Source organism: Salvia splendens, chromosome 1 (assembly GCF_004379255.2).
Source record: "Salvia splendens isolate huo1 chromosome 1, SspV2, whole genome shotgun sequence".
In the NCBI taxonomy this organism is placed as follows: Eukaryota; Viridiplantae; Streptophyta; class Magnoliopsida; order Lamiales; family Lamiaceae; genus Salvia; species Salvia splendens.
The window spans coordinates 22,842,413-22,862,489 of NC_056032.1; the positions used below are offsets into that span (position 1 = coordinate 22,842,413).

At 40.3% G+C, this 20,077-nt stretch overlaps 1 protein-coding gene across 2 annotated transcripts; it reads right to left on the bottom strand.

Moving 5' to 3' along the window:
* Positions 1 to 15,501: 15,501 nt before the first annotated feature.
* Positions 15,502 to 18,433, bottom strand: LOC121797300 (N-acylphosphatidylethanolamine synthase-like). Of its 2 annotated transcripts, none has more exons than XM_042196056.1 (5): positions 18,144 to 18,433; positions 17,845 to 17,972; positions 17,409 to 17,494; positions 16,500 to 16,637; positions 15,502 to 16,030 (listed from the first exon to the last, which is right to left on the bottom strand). In XM_042196056.1, exons 1-5 carry the CDS (start codon positions 18,338 to 18,340, stop codon positions 15,761 to 15,763), a joined length of 819 nt encoding a protein of 272 aa, XP_042051990.1. In that variant the 5' UTR covers positions 18,341 to 18,433; the 3' UTR covers positions 15,502 to 15,760. The 2 variants fall into 2 exon arrangements, with proteins under 2 accessions (XP_042051990.1, XP_042051996.1); XM_042196062.1 differs by having other exon boundaries at positions 15,888 to 16,040.
* Between the last annotated feature and the right edge of the window lie 1,644 nt (positions 18,434 to 20,077).

Here is a 20,077-nt window from a genome sequence, read left to right on the forward strand (position 1 = left end):
TGGCATTCCAGAAGATATTAGCATACATCTTATCCTCTCCAAGATGGTTCTATTTGCTCTTTCTGCAACTCCATTCTGTTGGGGATTGTGTGGCATGGTTATATGCCTCTTCATCCCCTTCATCTTGCAATATTCATCAAACTTTGAAGATAGAAACTCCAATCCATTGTCTGTTCTCAGACATTTCAGTGCATGACCTTTCTCAGTCTCAACTTCTGCACTCCATTCCTGAAATTTTATGAATGCATCTGACTTTTCTTTCATCACATATAGCCAAATTTTCCTTGAGTAGTCATCAATAATCGACAAGAAGTATCTGCCTCCACCTAAACTCTGGACTGGAGATGGTCCCCATATATTAGCATGCCCATATTCCAGTGGCTTTGCTGATGTGTGTTTCCCAATTGCATATGACAATTTCTTGCTTTTAGCCAATATGCATTCTTCACAGGATCTGATGTCATCCTTAGCTACATCACCTTCAAATGCAATTAGGTTTCTCTTGGCCAATTCTTTCAATCCATCAAGCCCCAAATGGCCAAGTCTGTGGTGCCAGTTTATCAATCTCAATTTCACTACAACATTCACTTGATCTACATCCATTGCCTTGGCTCTGAGATAGTATAAATTGTTGACTCTCTCAGCAACCATAAGAATATCAGCCCCTCTCAGAACCTTGATGAGACCATCAGCCAGAATTGATGTGAATCCCTTTCTTTCTAGCATTCCTAGAGATATGAGATTTCTCTTGATAGAAGGAATGTACCTGACTTCAGATAAGATCCTCTGAGTCCCATCCTCCATCAACAATCTGACACTTCATATCCCCTTTACTTGGCACACTTGGTTATTTCCCAGTAGAACAGAACCGGTAGAGTCTTGAAGGTCCATAAGCCATCTTTTCTTGGAGGTCATGTGGAAACTACAGCCTGAGTCCATCACCCATACATCAGGCGCCTCATCCTCCATAACATTCATTACCTGGGCCACCTCCACCTCTTGAGTAATGTCTGCGGTGTCAGGAGCTTTATCCTCCTCAGCTTGCTTCTTCTTAAAAGAATAACAGTTTCTTTTAATGTGTCCAGGTTTCTTGCAATAGTAGCAGGTTCTTGATTCCTTTTCTTCAGCAGGTTTTTCCTTCCAAAGCTTCCCTTTCTTCTGGGATTTCTTCTTCCCATTCTTCTTTGGATCAAACTTGACATTCAAGCTCTCGCTGGCCTGATCAATGGCTTTATCTGCCACCCTCTGAACTTCCTTCATCTTCAATACGGAATGAACTTCCTCATAAGTGATCTTGGAATCTCTCCCGAGTAATATTGCATCCTTGAATTGTTCGAAACTCTTAGGAAGAGAATTCAGCAACATCAACGCTTTGTCCTCATCCTTAATGGTTTCCTATACATTTTCAAGATCATCAAGATACTTTGCGAATTCCTCAAGCTGTTCCCCAATACCCCTTGATTCAGAGAACTTGAAAGTGAACAATTTCTGCTTGAGGAGGAGTCTATTTGTGAGAGACTTAGTCATGTATATTGACTGCAATCTCTTCCAAACGCCAGCCGCGGTCTCCTCCTTAGAGACCTCCCTCAATACCCTATCACTTAAACTGAGGATCAAAGTGCTATAGGCCTTATCATGAAGATCTTGAGCCTTAGCATCGCCTTTAATCGCGTCTGCATCAGCCTCCCCGTTCAAAACATCCCATAGGCCCTGTTGCATTAACACCGCCTTCATTTTGAGTCGCCATAACCCAAAATCATTCCTTCATGTAAACTTCTCCATATCAAACCTTGCGGTTGTCATCTTGTGGGCAAGATCCTTCCCACAGACGGCGCCAATTTGTTAAAACCGAATAGATGCAACCAAATAACGCAGAGAAACCAGAATCGCAAACCAAAAGTTGCAAACTCAAGAAATAACAGAAACTTAGCGATGAAGACGATGACATGGGGAGTTACGTGGTTCAGCTCTTCAAACCTACGTCCATGGGAGAATCACGATGCACTTTATTCAAATCACAAGGAATTACAATCACTCAACACTCCAATACACTCTAGAAATGATAGCTATACATTTTCATCTATGAACTCTCGTCACACTATGAAAATCTCTACCAAAACTTCACAAAGATAGTGCACCTCTTCACAAGAAAACTGTTGAGTTGTTATTATTCTTGAAAACCGCAGCTCAAACCCTTTAATCCAGCTCGGCTTCATTCTAACTGAAATAGCCGTTAGTTACCGTTATAACTAATCTTTCAAGCTTCGACTTTCTAAATTTGCAATTAAGTCCTCCAACTTTATTTTGCTTTCAATTCAGTATCCACAATACAACAATCTCTGACTTCCCAATCGAATTCCTGCAAAAGCAACACCCAACAGATTAACCTTGGCTTGGATTCTTTCTTCGCCAGCAAGTACTTGATAGCCGCGTTGTCGGTGAAAACTATCACTCTCGACCCTAGTAAGTATGGGCGAAATTTCTCAAATGAATACACGACTGCCAGCATTTCCTTTTCCGTGGTGTCATAGTTTCTCTAGGCCTGGTTGAGTGTCTTCGATGCATAGAAGATCATGTAATTTTTTCCATCAATCCTTTGACCTAGTACCGCCCCCACTGCGAAGTCGCTCGCATCACACATTATCTCAAACGACTGACTCCAGTCGGGTGCCCTAATGATAGGGGCAGATACTAGCTTACCCTTCAATAGATGAAAAGCTTTCTTACACTCTTCGTCGAAGATGAAATCAACATCATTATGCAAAAGATGGGTAAGTGCCTGAGCAATCTTTGCGAAGTCCTTTATGAATCTCCTATAAAACCATGCATGCCCTAGGAATCCTCTGACTTCTTTCTGATTCGTAGGGTAAGGTAATTTTGAAATCACATCGACCTTTGCTTGGTCCACCTGTATGCCCTTCTCTGAGACTACATGCCCCAGGATAATTCCCTCGGGTACCATGAAGTGACATTTTTCGAAGTTAAGGACCAAATTCTTCTCCTGGCACCTTCTCAATACTACGTCTAGGCTAGCTAAACAGGAATCGAACGAGTCCCCATATACGATGAAATCATCCATGAAAATCTCAATACAATCCTCTAGTAGATCTGAGAAGATACTCATCATGCAACGTTGAAAAGTGCATGGCGCATTGCACAGTCCAAATGACATTCTTCTGTAAGCATACGTGCCAAAAGGGCAAGTAAACGTAGTCTTCTCTTGATCCTCGGGGTCTACATAGATTTGGAAGTATCCACTATACCCGTCAAGGAAACAAAAATATTGCTTCCCAGCCAACCTCTCTAGCATCTGATCAATGAAGGGTAAAGGAAAATGATCTTTCTTGGTTGCTTCATTCAGTTTCCTGTAATCGATGCACATCCTCCATCCAGTGACAAGTCGGGTAGGCACCAATTCATTCTTATCATTCTTAACTACCTGAATTCCTGACTTTTTAGGTACCATGTGAACCGGGCTGACCCATTCACTATCTGGAATAGAGTAGATGATTCCCAGCGAAAGCAGCTTCAAAACTTCCTTCAAAACTTCCTCTCTCATATTTGGATTCAGCTTGCGTTGCGGGTCTCTACAGACCTTAGCACCTTCCTCCAGCCTGATGTGGTGCATGCAAAGATCAGGACTGATCCCGACTAAGTCTGAGAGAGTCCATCCTATTGCCTTCTTGTTCTTTCTGATTACCTCCAGTAGCTCCCTTTCCTGTTCCTCGGTCAAATCGCTGTTGATGATTACCGGGAAGGTCTCGTTCTCTTCTAGGTAGGCATACTTGAGTCCAGGCGGAAGCATTTTCAACTCCTTCTTGGGGTACTTGTTTCCTGTGGCAAGGGATCTTTTTCCTTCACATCAGCTATCATTCCCTTTTCAGACCTGGAAGAATTTTCCATACTAGCTACATGAGCTAATCCCCTTGACCTGGCTGACACTGGATTCGTACAAAATTCCGAAATAGCTTCGGCTAGCTCTTCATCTGATAATTCCCTTGTATTCATTGCCTCGCACCATCCAGCTACTTCTCTGTCAATAGAGTGACTTAATTCGGAATTATCAATCTGCTCTTGCATCAACTCAGTCTCAAGATATTCCTGGACCAGGGGGTTAATAACATCGATAGCATGCATATTCTCAACATCTAATGGTTTCTTCATTGCTTCATCTATGCTAAATGTATATTTTTCCCCATTATAATCCAGGCATATGGTTCCATCAAAAACATCAATTATGGTCTTGGCAGTACGGAGAAAAGGTCTCCTTAAAAGTACGCCGCTAGACTCAGCAGACTCATTGTCACTCATTTTGATAACATGGAAATCGGCAGGATATAGAAAATCATGCACTTTGACGATAACATTTTCTAAGACCCCCTCTGGACAAATGCATGACCTATCCGCCAATTGGATTACCACCTTTGTATCTACCATCTCTACTCCTACCAGCTTCTTGTAAATGGAAAGTGGTAAAACATTTATCGATGCTCCTAAATCACACATGGCATGCTCAATTCTGACATCACCGATTGAAATGGGTAAGGTGAACATACCTGGGTCAGTGCATTTCGAGGGCATCCTTCGCTTCTGAATCACCGCGGAAACATTTTCTCCAATCAGAATCTTCCCACTGGGCCTTGTCTTCCCAGCTATAAACTCCTTGATGAATTTGCTGAAGACCGGTAATTTCAAAGCTTGTAAGAATGGTAAGTTGATCTCCAACTTTCCAAAGATATCCATAAAATCCACCGGTTCATCCTTCTTCCACTTTGCCTCTCCTCGGTGCGGGAACGGTTTCAATTATTTCTCCGCACTTGTAGATCCTTCAGCTGAAAACTCACCCGTTTCTTTCCTCACTACCTCATTTCCACTTCTGGCTCTGGGTCTAGGAAAAATGGTTCAGCCATACTCGGTAATGGTTTCCTCAAATCACCTTCCCGAAGGTCATCTCTTCTCTCGGAACTTCCTGCTCCAAAATTTTCAGACTCCGGAACTAGATCCTTCCCTTCCTTGCCCTTCACTAGAGTTGTTTCTTCATCCTTCCTCATCGCTGGACCTTCATATCCTCGTCCAGATCTCAAAGTGATTTGACTGATATTTGCCCTATCCGGCGGCCTTACTGAGGCATGAATCTTTCCTTCGTTTCCTCGTATCTCGCTCAAGGAAGTTGCGATCTGAGACAATTGCTTTGCCAGCATATCCATTGCTGCCTTCTGCTCCAGCTGAGCGTCCTGAAGCTTAAGCACCACGTCATTGTTGGACTACAAGTTGTTCTGCATATGCTGTTGAGAACTAACTAGATCATGCACCATGTCATCTAGATTCCTTGGTATTTTAGAACTAGACTGGCCGGAACTTGGTCCTGGACCCAGAAGTGGTCCACTTCCTTGATTCTGGCGAAAGTTCCCCTGGCATCCTGAACTGTTGTTGTACTGATTTCCTGGCCCTTGGTTTCCCTGGTAATTGGGTTGGGTATTCTGATAACTTCCGGGGTAGTTCCTTTGGTGTGGCGGTACATAAGAGTTCCCCTGGTGATTTTGATTCTTGTTTCCCCAATTAGAGTGATCTCCCTGGTTCCGGTTGTTCCAATTGTTCTGCCCCTCCTGAGTTCTCCCAGACCAGTTAGTCTGCCTTTCTGGTTGATGCGTCAACTAGGCGTTCTGTTGTGGAGGTGGCTGGTTCGGATCGTTGTCAGACCATCTAAAATTAGGATGGTTTCCCCATGGTGCATCCCTCTGTCTCCCTGGATTCCAACTTCCATCTGGGTTCCAACTCCCCATCATATTAACTTGGGCCTGGTAATCTCCTTCTTGAGGACCATAATATTGCTGGGGTAAAATTTCTCCTAGCCCTGGAGGCGTTTCTTTTTCTTGTGAGGCTAGTGGATTAGTCTTCTCGATTGCATTCAAGAGTGCTTTCTCAAGCCTATCTATTCTCGCCTCGACCCTCTCGTCATCCTGCTCTCTCAGCGCATTTGCTGACCCCCTCCTCATAACATTCCTCGGACTGTCGTACGCCTTCTTGACCTCTATCAACTTTCCCAAGATCTCTCTCGCTTCACTTCCCTTTTTCTTCGTGAAATTTCCCCCGCTCGAGGAATTCATCAAATCCTTTGACTCGGGGTTTGCTCCTTCATAGAACAGATAATAAATCTCTGTCTCGATCATCCTGTGGTTTGGGCAACCATCTAGCAATCCTTTGAACCGCGACCAATACTGACTAAGAGACTCATCATACTCCTGCTTACACTCCACGATCTCCTTCTTGAGGGCGTTCGTCTTGTTAGAAGGGAAAAAGTAATCCAGGAACTCCAACTTGAAGTCCCTCCATGTACGGATAGAATCCGGGGGCAACCTCAGTAGCCATGTGTTAGCCTCTCCCTTCAGGGCAAACAAAATTGCACGTAGGCGGTAATCTTCCCCCGTCGCATCGTTAAGCCTTTTCTGAATACTGCACAGCTTGCTAAACTCATTTAGGAACTCGTATGGACACTCGTTCCTACGTCCAGAGAACGTCGGTAGAATGACTAACACATTTGTCTTAATATCGATGGCCCTCTGAGGCGGATTCATAACTATAGCCTGAGCTGGCTCACCATCTAGATGGGCAGTGAGCGAACCGATCTCCGGATCTGGATCGACTACGTGTGCCATGTCTCTGACTTCTTCCTCCTCTGTATCTGTTTCTGAAGACGACTTGGGATCCTCGTGTCCTGACGAATTCCAATCTTCTTCACTTTCTGAACCAAAAGGAAATGGGTCTCCCGTAGATAATCCCGATCTGGTGGTGACCGTAGATGTTGTGTCGCTGACCTTCCAAGTAAACTGATCGTTCCTCCACCCAAATGAGTTACCTCAGTGTCCAAACAGTGAGCCCTTGCTCATAAACTGAAAATAAAGGAAAAAGAAACAAAATCAAAACTATGTACGCCAAATCTCTTAAACACAATCGCAAATTACGCCATCCATCCCCGTCAACGGCGCCATTTGAAGCAGCATATTTAACCAAAGATTTGTGTGTACTTTTATGCTGGGTCGAGCCCTCAGGTCCAGAGAATCCGCTAGATCACAAGGTCTAGGAACTCAGAGGATCCTGGAAGTCTCGGTCGTCGGACACACAAACCCCCTGCGCTTTCAAAAACCCTCAACCAGCTATACTATGGATTAGTATAGGGAAGCAGGGGTCGATCCCACGAAGATGGACGCGTATGAAGGCATTTAAAAGACTCTGGAAAAGTGAATGGTTGCTGCCATGCAATTTTGGGTTGAGGTTTAACTACTACTAGACCTAAGAACGAAAATCAGACACTGGACCTAGGAAACTGAAAGCATCATGCTGACGTCGAACATCCTTATAACCACCAGATCTCAAACTAATTTCCTAGACCAAGTAAAGAACTTCCTAATATAGCTAGACAGAAAGCGAGTAAAAGTGGGGACCATTTTCCAGAAACAGAAAGTACGGAAGAAAAGCTGCAACTAACAAACTAAGAATTTAACTAACAATGACATGCATCTCATTACCTGAATCAAACGCGAACATGAAGAAAACAGAGCTCAAATCCAGATTCAAACAAAATGTAAAAGTTCAGACGTCGGAAACTTGCAATTAACCAGAAATAGAACAGATCTACATATACTAGACGGAATGAAACGAAAACACGAAAACCAGGCATCGACCACGACTAATTCTATTTCCGATCCAGACGTCAAATGCTTAATCCACTCCGGATCCAAGCATTCCGAACCAAACAACCAACAAAATCAACTCCATAACTTCCGATTCATTAGATCTGCCCCGATCTACATAAGCTTCCAACAATTCTACTCAAACTCAATAAACCAACGCGAGAAACAAACATCCAGTTCAGCAACTACGTCAAACTCAAAACAATTTGCATCCATAATCGAAATCAACAGCAGTAAAGTAAATATGGAAACAGAAAATGCATAGATAACGAGAATTCAACAGAAAACAGGGCCGAGCTTCGAACAGCGAAGCTCGGTGAAATTCACGACGACAAATAAAATGAAAGCAAATAATTGTATCTTCGCCCTACACAAGGACGGTGTTACCCAACATCAAACAGCAAATGATATGACACGAACCCCTACAAATTCCCGAACAGTCCCCCCAAGTGTGTGGAAGTGAGTGAGCTAAGAGAGCCAAGAGCAAAGTGCCCAAAAAAGGTCCTCCTCTCTAGATTGTATGCTCTCTTCCTTATATAGGTGCGGGTTTGATCTTCTAGAAGCCTTTGCAGAAATCTCCATTCTGCCCTTCAGCTTAGTGATCTCCTCCGTGTAGTCATTTTTCTCCACAATGCTCACTTATTCGCCAGATTCCTTGGGTCATGCAATTGTCCTCTCTTCTTCCTAGACCTGGCCAACTTTCTACACACCTAGCTTAAAAAGATGTGTTAGACCCCGAAAATGCACGAATTCAACCCTTTAATCAATGCATGAAATTAGCCTTATCGCCCCCCCATCTCAGTTCATCATCGTAACAAAGAGACCAGTTTTCTTTTTTGGCTTTGTTGAGCTCTTGTATCGCAACAAGACTTTCCTCCCGTAGTGCACGTCGCCTTCGCATGTATTTACGTACTTGAGTTGTGACAGCCAATGCCCTTACCATGCCTTTCACATTAGAGCCCTTACCCTTAAGTTTCGTCAAGATATTTTTCCTCAAATGGATCAAACAAAATTTATGGTGACATATCGGCGGCTTTTTCCATTCACCAGAACGCATATCCTTAATGATTCCTTTATGCCTATCCGAAATGATGGACACCTCCCTTTGGTATTTCACCTTATGAATTCTTACATGATCCAAAAACCACTTCCAACTGTCGCTAGTTTCTTCATCAACAACAGCATATGCAATCGGCAGGCATTTCTTGTTAGCATCAACACCACAAGCAACAAGCAACTTACCTTTAAATGTTCCTCGAAGATGAGTCCCGTCTATTGTTAAAACTGGTTGACACTCTTGGAAAGCATGTATAGCAGGCCCAAGTGCCCAGAAAACATAACAGAAGACTTAATTACGTCATTGGCTCAACAACTCATTGTGCCTCCACTCAACAATTGTGCCTGGATTCCTTGACTGCAGTTCAAGCATGTAGCTTGGCAAATCCCTAAATGACTCCTCTCATCCACCAAATACAATCTCTATAGCCCTTCTCTGTGCATACCATGCCTTCTTATAACTGATTACCACATGATGCCTTCTTACGGCTGTGGCTTTGTACTCGACATTTTTTAGCAATTGATGGCGAATACAAAAAGCAATCATTGATGATGAAAAGTTAGCATGTCATCTATCATTGCGATGGCCTTCACAACTATGTCGTCCCACCCACTTCCTAATTTTCCACATATCATCATGGGCCCTTTGTGTAACAGAAACTTCCCACGAACATTCATTCACTTTTTCAGCGTCGGTCTTGCTAATAATAGCTACCCCATCTTCTGTCCTCCCTGTTGGATATTTGCATACGACATGCCACCTTCTTAATTTGCTCTCAATCACCCTCAATTGTCAGTGTTGCCTCAGACTCCACATAGTAATAGCAGTCTTCACATACAGCTTGCTATCAAATTTTGTTCCAAAATTAATCCGATACGGGTGTGCTTCATACCAGTACATAGTACCGTGTTCATTACCAACATCAGGTACCCCAGAAGGACCACTCGGTAGTCTGCGAAAATATTTCAACCCACTGTGAACGTACTCTGGAAGTGGTTGTTCACCTTGCATAACGGGTTTACACACTATCTCCTCATCACTAGAAACATCACCTGGAGAATCATCACTTAAAATAGCATCAGATGATGATGACGACAATGGTGGATCAAGGTCTCTTCGTACAACATCAACATCAATATGGTCTTGAACATTCACTTGATTATTCATTCCAACATCAGCAGCATCTGCAACATCTACTTGCTCATTCATACCACAATCAAAGCTCATATGTTCAACCCTCGTAGATGATCCAACACCATAATCAGCAACTGATGGGATTTCTAAATTTCCAACACACGAATACTCAAGAAATAATTCAATATGACGAGTAGAATTTAGAGCTTCATTGAACATAAACATCACACTTTCATCACTGTCAACCCTAGTACATATATAACTCGTGCCGGTACCAAAGAGACAATGCCTCCATGATATTTCGATGGAGTGTTGATATGAATCTATTCTTATCTTAGCACATATCATTGCAACTAATTCAGAGAATGAAACACACGAATTCAATACGATGGAGGCTCTCGCACAAGGTGGATCATAACCAATACCCACTTGAGGAAGTTGAACTATTCTACCACCTCAATATAAACTCACAAATACTTGCATGATTTCTGCAAAAAATATATATACAAACCAACAACAATTAGAGACAATTTTTTTCTATAAACCCTAATTTAGTAAGTTTAAGATAAATTTATTAGAAACCCTAATAATATGTAAATAAACAACAAATAAGGGAGGAATGTTGAAAGATTGAAGGAAACTTACCGAAATATGATGGGAAATCGCTGGAATCGCCAAGAAATCTCCTGAGTTTCGCGATTGGGCCATTGTTTCATCACCCCTTCTCGGAGTGGAATGACAGAACCGAAAGCTAAAAACTAAAAACCAACACCAAACGCCAACCAAACTAATCTAAACTAGGACCAAGTGTGTGTGTGCAACATGAATTAAGAAAATGAAGTAAAAGAGCTCCGATTTCAGCCCTAGAAGAGAGCTGCATTCCTAAAGATGTTCTAACTAAGCACGTTTGAGACCCCCCTTTCACCATTGGCTGGGACTCTCTTCTTTTTGTGTTGGGCTTCCTTTGTATAGAGAGGCGTAGGGCTCTAATCCCTAGGGTACCATCCTCTCTGAAATGTCATTCCAGCCCTTCACATTTTGTGGTGGGATCTTTCGCTCTATCTCCTATGCGGAACTCCTGCTGGCTCCATCTGATTCCTGACTTGATCAACTCAACGCTGCAGTTTTTGCCTTCTTTTCTCGATTCGTTCGTCCGCCCAACTGATTTGTTCCTTCTTCTGAATATGGTGGTTTTCACACACACCTGACTCAAAATTTGCTGTTAGTTTACAGAATTTGATGTAGTTTTACCACAGAACATGCATGAAACGAGCCTCATCAATGACTTTGGTGTGGTAGAGCACTGAACGGATCTAACACGAGACAAGTCTTTATGCTATCTACTGAAAGACGAGGTCTTGATAAATGTTTACTTCTTAATCAATATGTACGTTAGCATTGAGCATACAGTATTGATTATGCACTACTTTGACTTATCAAATGGTGCGGGTTTTTTGCAACCCAATAATCCTGATATATTGGGTAGTGATGATGAATATCTAGCGGTGCTAGGATTGCTATTATGTTGAATCGTGCGCGAGGTGAGTCTCGTTTGATAATATCCTCAAGAGGAGCGCGAAACAAGGTTTTATTATTCAGAACCTAGCTAGTTGGAGTTTGATTATTCTATGAATAATAAATAAGTGTTTCATGTTAAGTCCACTCTTGGAATTAATAAGATGTTATTTAATTAAGTCTATAGCAGACAATAATTAATTAATTGACATTTATATCTTAAGCACGGGATTTGAACAACAACACGAAAACCCGGATTACTTATAATTTCGGATTTGGATGGGCAGTGCAATATTACTTCTTTAGTGGCTACTCGTAATATTCCAATACAAGCTTATATTAAATTGGAGTTCAATTTAATTAGTAAAAAGCTAATTGGGGAAGGCCATATCCAAAACCTTTCATAGATCCCTGTCTGGGCCCAAAAGGAACTTAATATAAATAGGAGAATAAATGAGACAAAAGATATATACTCCCTCCGTCCCATAGTAGATGTCACAATCGAGTGCAACGAGAGTATGGTGCGCAATGCCATATACAGAGCCAACGAAGAAATCTAAAAGTTCCAGGGGTATTACCTCCAGGAAGAGCGGTCGGCGGGGAGCGGCCGGAGCGAGCTTGACATCATCAGTTCTGCCTTGGCAACCTACCAATCCATGAACTACAAGTCGTTCAAGTACCTCAACATTTGGCAGGAGACGCGGGCGCATCCGAAGTATAGGGGAGACGTATCATCCCCCTCTAGCTCCTCCTCCAAACGGTCGAGGTCGGTATCCATATCTGACGCCGGCCCCGACGATGTGGCTAGCCAACTTTCCGGAGCTAACTTGGGTAGCCCCGATGCCGGCCCGAGCAGTTCCCAACGCCGGCCGCAAGGAAGGAAGAAGGCGGCGGCCAACCGCCGTCGCGCCGCGACTTCATCCGCCCCCGCTCCCGCTCCCGCTCCCTATGTGCCACCTAAACCCTCCACCAACTCTTTGTGGGGGATTTTGGACTAACTCAATTTGGCCGATAGGTCAACTATGACCCCCGAGCAACTTCGATCGCATGTGGCAATGATACGGGGTCTCCAAAGAACATTGGGGGTAGAGACGGATGAATAGTCTCCTACGGGGGTATTTTTAGCCTTAATTATGTAATTTTTTTAGGAGTTTAATTATGTAATTTTTATTTTTTAGGAGTTTAATTATGTAATTTTTAATTTTTAGGATTTTAATTATGTAATTTTTAGTTTTTATGATTTTAATTATGTAATTTTTATTTTTTTATAATTTGTAATATTATTTCGGGTAAATTTAATGCATTTTAATTTTGTGGAAATGTTTTTATTTAAATTGAATAATAGAATGGTGGGACCCTTGAGCTTGTCTTTGCGTAAGAGCACGGATGTGAGTGTTGTGCTCTTGCCTAAGAGCATGGAGTAAAAGTAGGACCGGGCCCATATCCGTACTCATTGACAAGAGCACGTATGTGGATGCTCTTAGAAGGCGCCATATATATCAATCAATTTTTTTGTTTCATTCTTTACTAATTTTACAGAAATTAGTTTATTCTTATTCTTTCACTTTCATTTGTTTGATTGTTGACACATTTTCTTCCATTTCATAATAGTGTTACATTTTTTTTACTTTGTTATTAAATTTCACACTTTCTTTAAAAAAATCTTTTATATATCAATATATTAAAATATATAATTTTCACTTTTTATTTAGCACATGTTGCTTTCTTAATAATTAATACTCCCCCTATCCAACAATACACAATCAATTTTGACCGGACACGAGTTTTAAAAATTTGTAATAGAAAGTGAGTGAAAAATGTTAGTTGAAGTTTACTCCTACTTTTATATACTCCCCCCATCTCATAGAAATAAACTATATTTACTTTTTCGTCCGTCTCATACAAATAGTCCATATCCATTTATGATAATCTTTTTCTTATTCTACCTTACCTTACCAATTACATATTAAAACTCGTGTAAAACCCAAATGACCTATTTCTATGGGACGGAGGGGGCATTATATTAAAATGAGAATGCAATAAAGTTAGTGGAATGTGAAGTTTATTTCTAAAAATAGTAAAAAAACAAATGGAACACTTATTGGTACACGAACGAAAATAATACTCCCGCCGTTCTAAGATAAGCGAGTCATATTCCTCTTTGGGATGTCCCATTATAAATGAGTCATTTCCCTTTTTAGCAAAAAAATCGTTCATCTTATTTTATTCTCCACCTACTTTATTCTTTCTTTATTTCTCTACTTTATCCTCTCTCATACTTTACTCCCTCTAAACTCTTTAAATATTAATTTCTTAAATTTCGTGTCCAAAAGAAATATTTCGCTTATTTTGAGATGAATGGGTAAAATAGACCACTTATTGTAGTGTCTCAACTCTCACTTCTGTGTAACTATTTGTCAGTAAAAGATTCATTAACACATGATGCTTTTTGAATGACTTAAGAGAGTGAACTACAAAAATATCCCTGGACTATGAGTTTATCTCGCTCATAGTCCCTGAACTTTAAAAATATCGTCAGACATCCCTGAACTAAGGGTTTATCTCAAATTTGGTCCTTTTGCCATTTTTTGATACGAAAAATACTCTTTTGAACATTTGGGCAGTTTGGTCTTTTTACACTTTTAACATTTTAAATCTAATATTATTTCAGTACTAAAGCTGATATTATTTCAAAATTATCATTCTTCTTCCCTTTTGCCATCTTTCATTTTGTTTCTTTATTTCAATATTAGATTTAATTTTATAAAATTAAATTTTTAATTTCGATTTTTAAATATCAATAAATTTTTTAATTAAAACTATTAATTCATGGACACTATAAATATTGATTAAAACTATTAATTTTTGTTATTTAATATAATATTCATCTAAATTGAAGAAGTATAGAAAAATAATATTAATCATGATGGAAAAATAAGAGATATTTTATTTAGCCTTCGTTCGGTTGTTATAATTGCTTGTGATTAAATATTATAAAGTTGACTAAAAATTTGATACTGCTAAAAAATTTATATAGGAGTATTTTTGTTGAAATTTTCTAGTTAATTTTGGTTATTTTCAAATTAATAAACGAAAATTATATTAGTCTTACATTAGATGCATATTTATTTCAGGATAAATCGTGTTATATGATCTATTTATGATTAAAACTATTAAATATTGATTAAAACTAAGGCGTCGTGATACCTTATGGATTAAATATTAGACACTATCAAATATTTATTAAAACTATTAATTTTTGTTATTTAATAATATTAATAATTAATAAAAATTTATTTATATTTAAAAATTGAAATTTAAAATTTAATTTTATAAAATTAAATCTAATATTGAAATAAAGAAAAAAGTGAAGGATGACAAAAGAGAAGAAGAATGATAATTTTGAAATAATATCAGATTTAGTACATCACTGAAATAATATCAGATTTAAAATGTTAAAAGTGTAAAACGACCAAATTGCCCAAATGCTCAAAAGGGTATTTTCGTATAAAAAAATGGCAAAATGACCTAATTTGAGATAAACCCTTAGTCCAGGGATGTCTGGCGATATTTTTAATGTACAGGGACTATGGGCGAGATAAACCCATAATCTAGGGACCATTTTTGTATTTCACTCATGACTTAATAGAATCTCAACTTTTGTAGTGTAACTATTTTGTACTAATAAAAGATTGATTATCAAATGGATAGAATTGTACAATGAATTTGATCTAAGATCTTTAGCCTCGAACGGCAATTGTATTACCACTAGACCAATTCACACCAATAATTATTCTACAATAATTATGTCATTTGGTCATTTTGTCATTTTATTTTATAATAAAAATCAACATATCTAATATGTATCCTTTTTTTTAATTCATAATTATTCTACAACAATTATGTCATTTTATTATATAATAAAAATCAACATATCTAATATATATTTTTTTTAATCTCTATTTTTTTTCTCTATCAACATTTATCTACTATACAGATCTCCAACTTTCTTCTCGCTAACACTCCTTCCTTAATTTCGATGCCCAAAAAAAAATGGAAATGCTATCATTATCGTGTTTTCACGCAAAAACAAACCCGCAACAGTGATAGAGAAAACATTAATGGGCTATTGATAAATGCAAAAATGACAAAAAAAATTAAAAAAAATAATGAGGCCAAAAAAAGAACTCCGTTATTTATGGGGTTGGGCCCGTCCTAATTGAGAATCTATGAGAATAAAAAGACGAGAAGAAAGTCAAGTACAGCAAAAATGGATTTGGATGTTCATGTGTAATAAGGAAAGCGATATCTAACAACAATACAAAAAAGTTCAGAAAATGAAGATTCTTTGGTGAAGAGTGAATCAGTTGGGTTTGAGAGATGATGTACGCAAGCTCTCCAAGACCTGTCGTATTTGGTCCGATATATTGGTATAAAGCCATCTCTGTGCAGCCTCATCCAATCCACACATGGTCTTGGGCCATCCAGAGTGAGAGAATGTTAAATCCCTCGACGTCTCTTGCTTCAGTTTCGGGACATCAAACACAAGTGGCTCGCCTACATGTATCCGAACATCCTTGTTGCACAAAGGGAAAGGAGGCCTTCTGCCAAACATATAATTCTCAGGCATAACCTGCAAAACGCTACATTCGTTGGTTACTTCATAAAGGAACTAGTGAATCGTGATTGCAGATTTCTGGAACAGCTACTACCATAAACAACAGATATAACTGTAACAGTGTGATCAACTTTTAAAGTATTGCCAAACTCTTCTCAAAATTATTCTTGATAGACAACTCTGAGAATTTACTTGAAACCACAGTAATTGGCCTAACCCGAGCCCTTAGTTTGCTCAATAAACTTCTTCATAGAGAGAAGAAGACTCAACAGTGTCAAAACCCAAATAAGCTCAAAGTGATCTTTGCAAACAGTCCAGGAAAATTGTAGTACATAGTATAGGTTGGTAACTTGCTCATGACTTCTGTATATATTAAAAATCATTACTCAATCTGCCTAGATCACCAAGCACGAGAAAATCAAGATCACAATTGGCAAACCTTCTATGGTACATCATACTATTAAATTGATGACAGAAGGAATACCTGTTCAAAACCATGATGAACTATTGGCAAAACTATTGGAGTGACGGGGGCACGAACAATGAGACTGGCGGTTCCCCACTTCAACCTCCGTATAGGTGCATCTTCTTGATACACTTTCCCTTCAGGAAATGTATGCAACTGTTCATTTGGCATAAAAGTAAAAACAGATTCTTCTGAGCAACTGCATTTTTTCTATTTATGAGAAACATATATTTTTATAATTGTAGCACAGGGTCATGGTATTGACAACACAATCATAATTAGTTGTTTTGGTTTACAGATGACAGTTTTCTTAAACTCTATATTCACCAAACAACATAAAAAATGCATGAGGAAATGTCTACTCTAAATCACAAGCTTTGATAGTAGTTTACCCTGGTAGTTATCTACATACCGTCATAGTTATTGGGTTCCAAGGTCATATGAAACATTTAGTACCTAGAATTTTTTTTCCTGAGCAGATACGGAATTGCAAATAGAAACCATATAATTGAACATCAACATTTATTATATCAAATGAGTCTTAAATTGATGGTTACAATAAATTTAGTGGCTTAAAATAGTTATCGGGTTGCAGAATCGGACCAAACATGAGCTATTTTCTAATGTAAGATCCTCAACACATGTGAAACCACAAAAGATAATTGATACTATAATCTTGCATTGCTATTTACACCAAAGAATGGGTGTTTGACTGAAGAAAAAACTCTTAAGGACAGTCACTTAAAATTTGGTCGTTTGGAAAAGACGTGAAGTTAACAAACATAACTGGTTTTTAACTCATTAGCCAATAGGTAATGTGAGACAGAAATGAATGCCTTTCCTAAATATACACACGGGCTAAAAAGAAACACACGAGCGCACCACATTCTTCCAAAATATAAAAAAAAGTAAGACGATGGAAAATACCCAAGCTCCATCAGCCAAGCGATCAAGTGCCTCATTCATGTGCTCCTGATAGATTCCACCACCTCTTCTTATAGGAATACATTTCCCTGTTAATTCCACACTCATTGTAACTTCAAGTAACTGTTATTTTAGAAAAGTAGTTTATAACTAGATACACAAACAAGCAGTATTAAATAATTATTAGCAGCATTACTCACAGATCAAGCAAGCAAGCACAAGAAACCACCAGTACTATTTATTAACAAGTGACCACAATGTAACTCTAATCCCAGTGATGAGGTTTTGCAAAGGCTAAAGTTAACATAAACGCATTAGATGATTTAAACGGCTACTCTCTTGTGTTTCAAGATCACATATTCAAGAATATGGCCATTGAATACAACACTAAAGAAGTTATGCAGAACATATATCAACTAAGTAATGGAATAAAACATACCAAGTCGAAAACAATATGAATAGAGTGGGTTTTTGAAGCATATATCTTCAGCTGCAAGTACCCATCTCCCTAACTCAACATCCGTTATAGGAAAACCCTTGAATCCCCACAATACTGGGTCATCCAACCTGAGCCACAAACAAAATTGCAATGACTAAAAACGAAAAATATTAATATTTTCCGAGCTCATTGAAAACTCCCTATTAATTAATCACCATTCTCCAATTAACTTATACAAAATCCGATTTTTGCAATATCTATAAAATCAAGACGGTGAATTACATGAGAGGATGACTGACGTGGACATGTGATTGCTGACAGTGATAAGGGGGACGCCAGGGGGGCGGTGCCGGACAAGGCGGAGGAGGGTTTCGGCGTTGTAAACGGTGGTGGTGTTTAGCACATTGGCCACAGCCTTGGCGAATGCTCCCACCGCCATGAAAATCATTTTGCGAGGAACTCCACGGAGGTGATCTCCTCTCGCCGCCCACTCCATACCCGCCGCTGCCGTTTTGTTAATTCCGATTTCTGATGCGACCTCAAACTAAAACCACAGCTAAAGAGTTGTGGGTTTAATCCGTTGGTTGAGATTTCTAAGGCCATTAGCAATGAGGCGCCCCATATTGGTTGAGATTTGTAAGGCCATTAGCAATATGGGGCGCCACGTCATCAGTTTTATCCTCTTACTCCCATCTGCAATGTGGCGCCCTATGGCGCGCCCTATGCATTTTCATTTTATTTGAATATTTAAATAACTACAAAAATTGGGAAAAAACTTTATTTCATTTATAAAAATTAATACATTACAATACGAATTAAAAAAATACGCAAACTCAGCGACGGCGGTTACGGGCCCACACTTCTGCAATCATGTCGTTCATGAGCTGAACATGGTCATGTTGGTTGCGCATTGAGGCCTGTCTAGCTAGAACCTCATTGAAGCCCGGGGGTAATCCTCTAGCGGGGGGCTCTGTCGCCGTGCTGGACGAGCTAGATGCACCGTCATCATCGTTCCAGTCGGTGATGCTCCCACCCTCATGCTCGACTATCATGTTGTGCATGATTATGCACGCATACATGACATGTGCAGAGACGAGCCTGCCCTTTCACAATTGCCCACCGTGCTTGGAGCACACCAAATGTCCGCTCGACATCCTTCCGCGGCGACTCTTGCTTTTGCGCAAATAAAGCCCTCTTCTCTCCAATTGGGCAGCTGATCATCTTCACAAAAACAGGCCACCGTGGGTATATGTCATCGGCCAAGTAGTACCCTATGTGGTATTGGTGCCTGTTGGCAGTGAACTCGATGGTCGGGCCGTTGCCATTGCATTGCTCGGTGAAGAGGGTGGATGAGTTTAGGACGTTAATGTCGTTGTCGACCCGGCTACGCCGAAGTAAGCATGTCAGATCCAGAGCCGATGGTCAGCGACAGCTTTGAGGATCATCGTCGGGTGGCTGCCCTTGTATCCACTAGTGAATTGGCCTCTCCACGCCGTCGGACAATTCTTCCATTGCCAGTGCATACAGTCGAAGCTCCCTAGCATCCCAGGAAAGTCGTGCGTCGTCTCGTGCATCTTCATCAGGCCCTGGCAATCAGCGGCAGTTGGCTTGCGCAAATATGTGTCGCCGTAGGCCTCCACAACTCCCCTACAAAATCTCTTCAGGCACTCCCGGCCTGTTGTCTCCCCCGACGTGGAGGTACTCGTCGAAAATGTCCGTCGTGGTGCCGTAGGCCAACTGACGGAGTGCAGCCGTGCACTTTTGCAACAGTGTAAGTTTGGGTCTGCCGACGCCGTCTTCTCGATATGTGAAGTATTCATCACGTGATGACAATGTCCGGACAATGCTAAGAAAAAGGTAACGCGGTATTCTAAACCGACGGCGGAAAACAGTCTGCAAAATAGTCGGCAACCAGACGTTCGTGAATGCATTCCGCCATGACCTCTTCAACGGCTGCATCTAAGGCTTCCGAGGTGGCCGAGGTCGAACTACCCGACTCCGAGGAGCTAGAACAAGTGGCGTCATCGTTGTGGTTCATTTTGGTATTTGAGAGAGATAGAAATGTGAGAGATGAGCGAAATGAGAGAGGTGAGATGTTCGTACGATCAAGTGAATGAGAAACGATGATTAAATAGCCATCAAAAACGCGTGACATCGTCCGCGACCATCGTCCGCCAATCCCGCAATGACGCGCCCTACGTCGCGGACGATGGCCTATCGTCCGCCGAGCCCA

Coding starts and splice junctions, on each gene's coding strand:
- LOC121797300 (XM_042196056.1), bottom strand. CDS start 18,340: ATGGAGTGGGCGGCGAGAGGAGATCACCTCCGTGGAGTTCCTCGCAAA. Junction 17,495..17,844: donor TTCATATTGTTTTCGACTTG/GTATGTTTTATT, acceptor TGGAATTAACAG/GGAAATGTATTCCTATAAGA. Junction 16,638..17,408: donor GCTTGGCTGATGGAGCTTGG/GTATTTTCCATC, acceptor CCAAATGAACAG/TTGCATACATTTCCTGAAGG.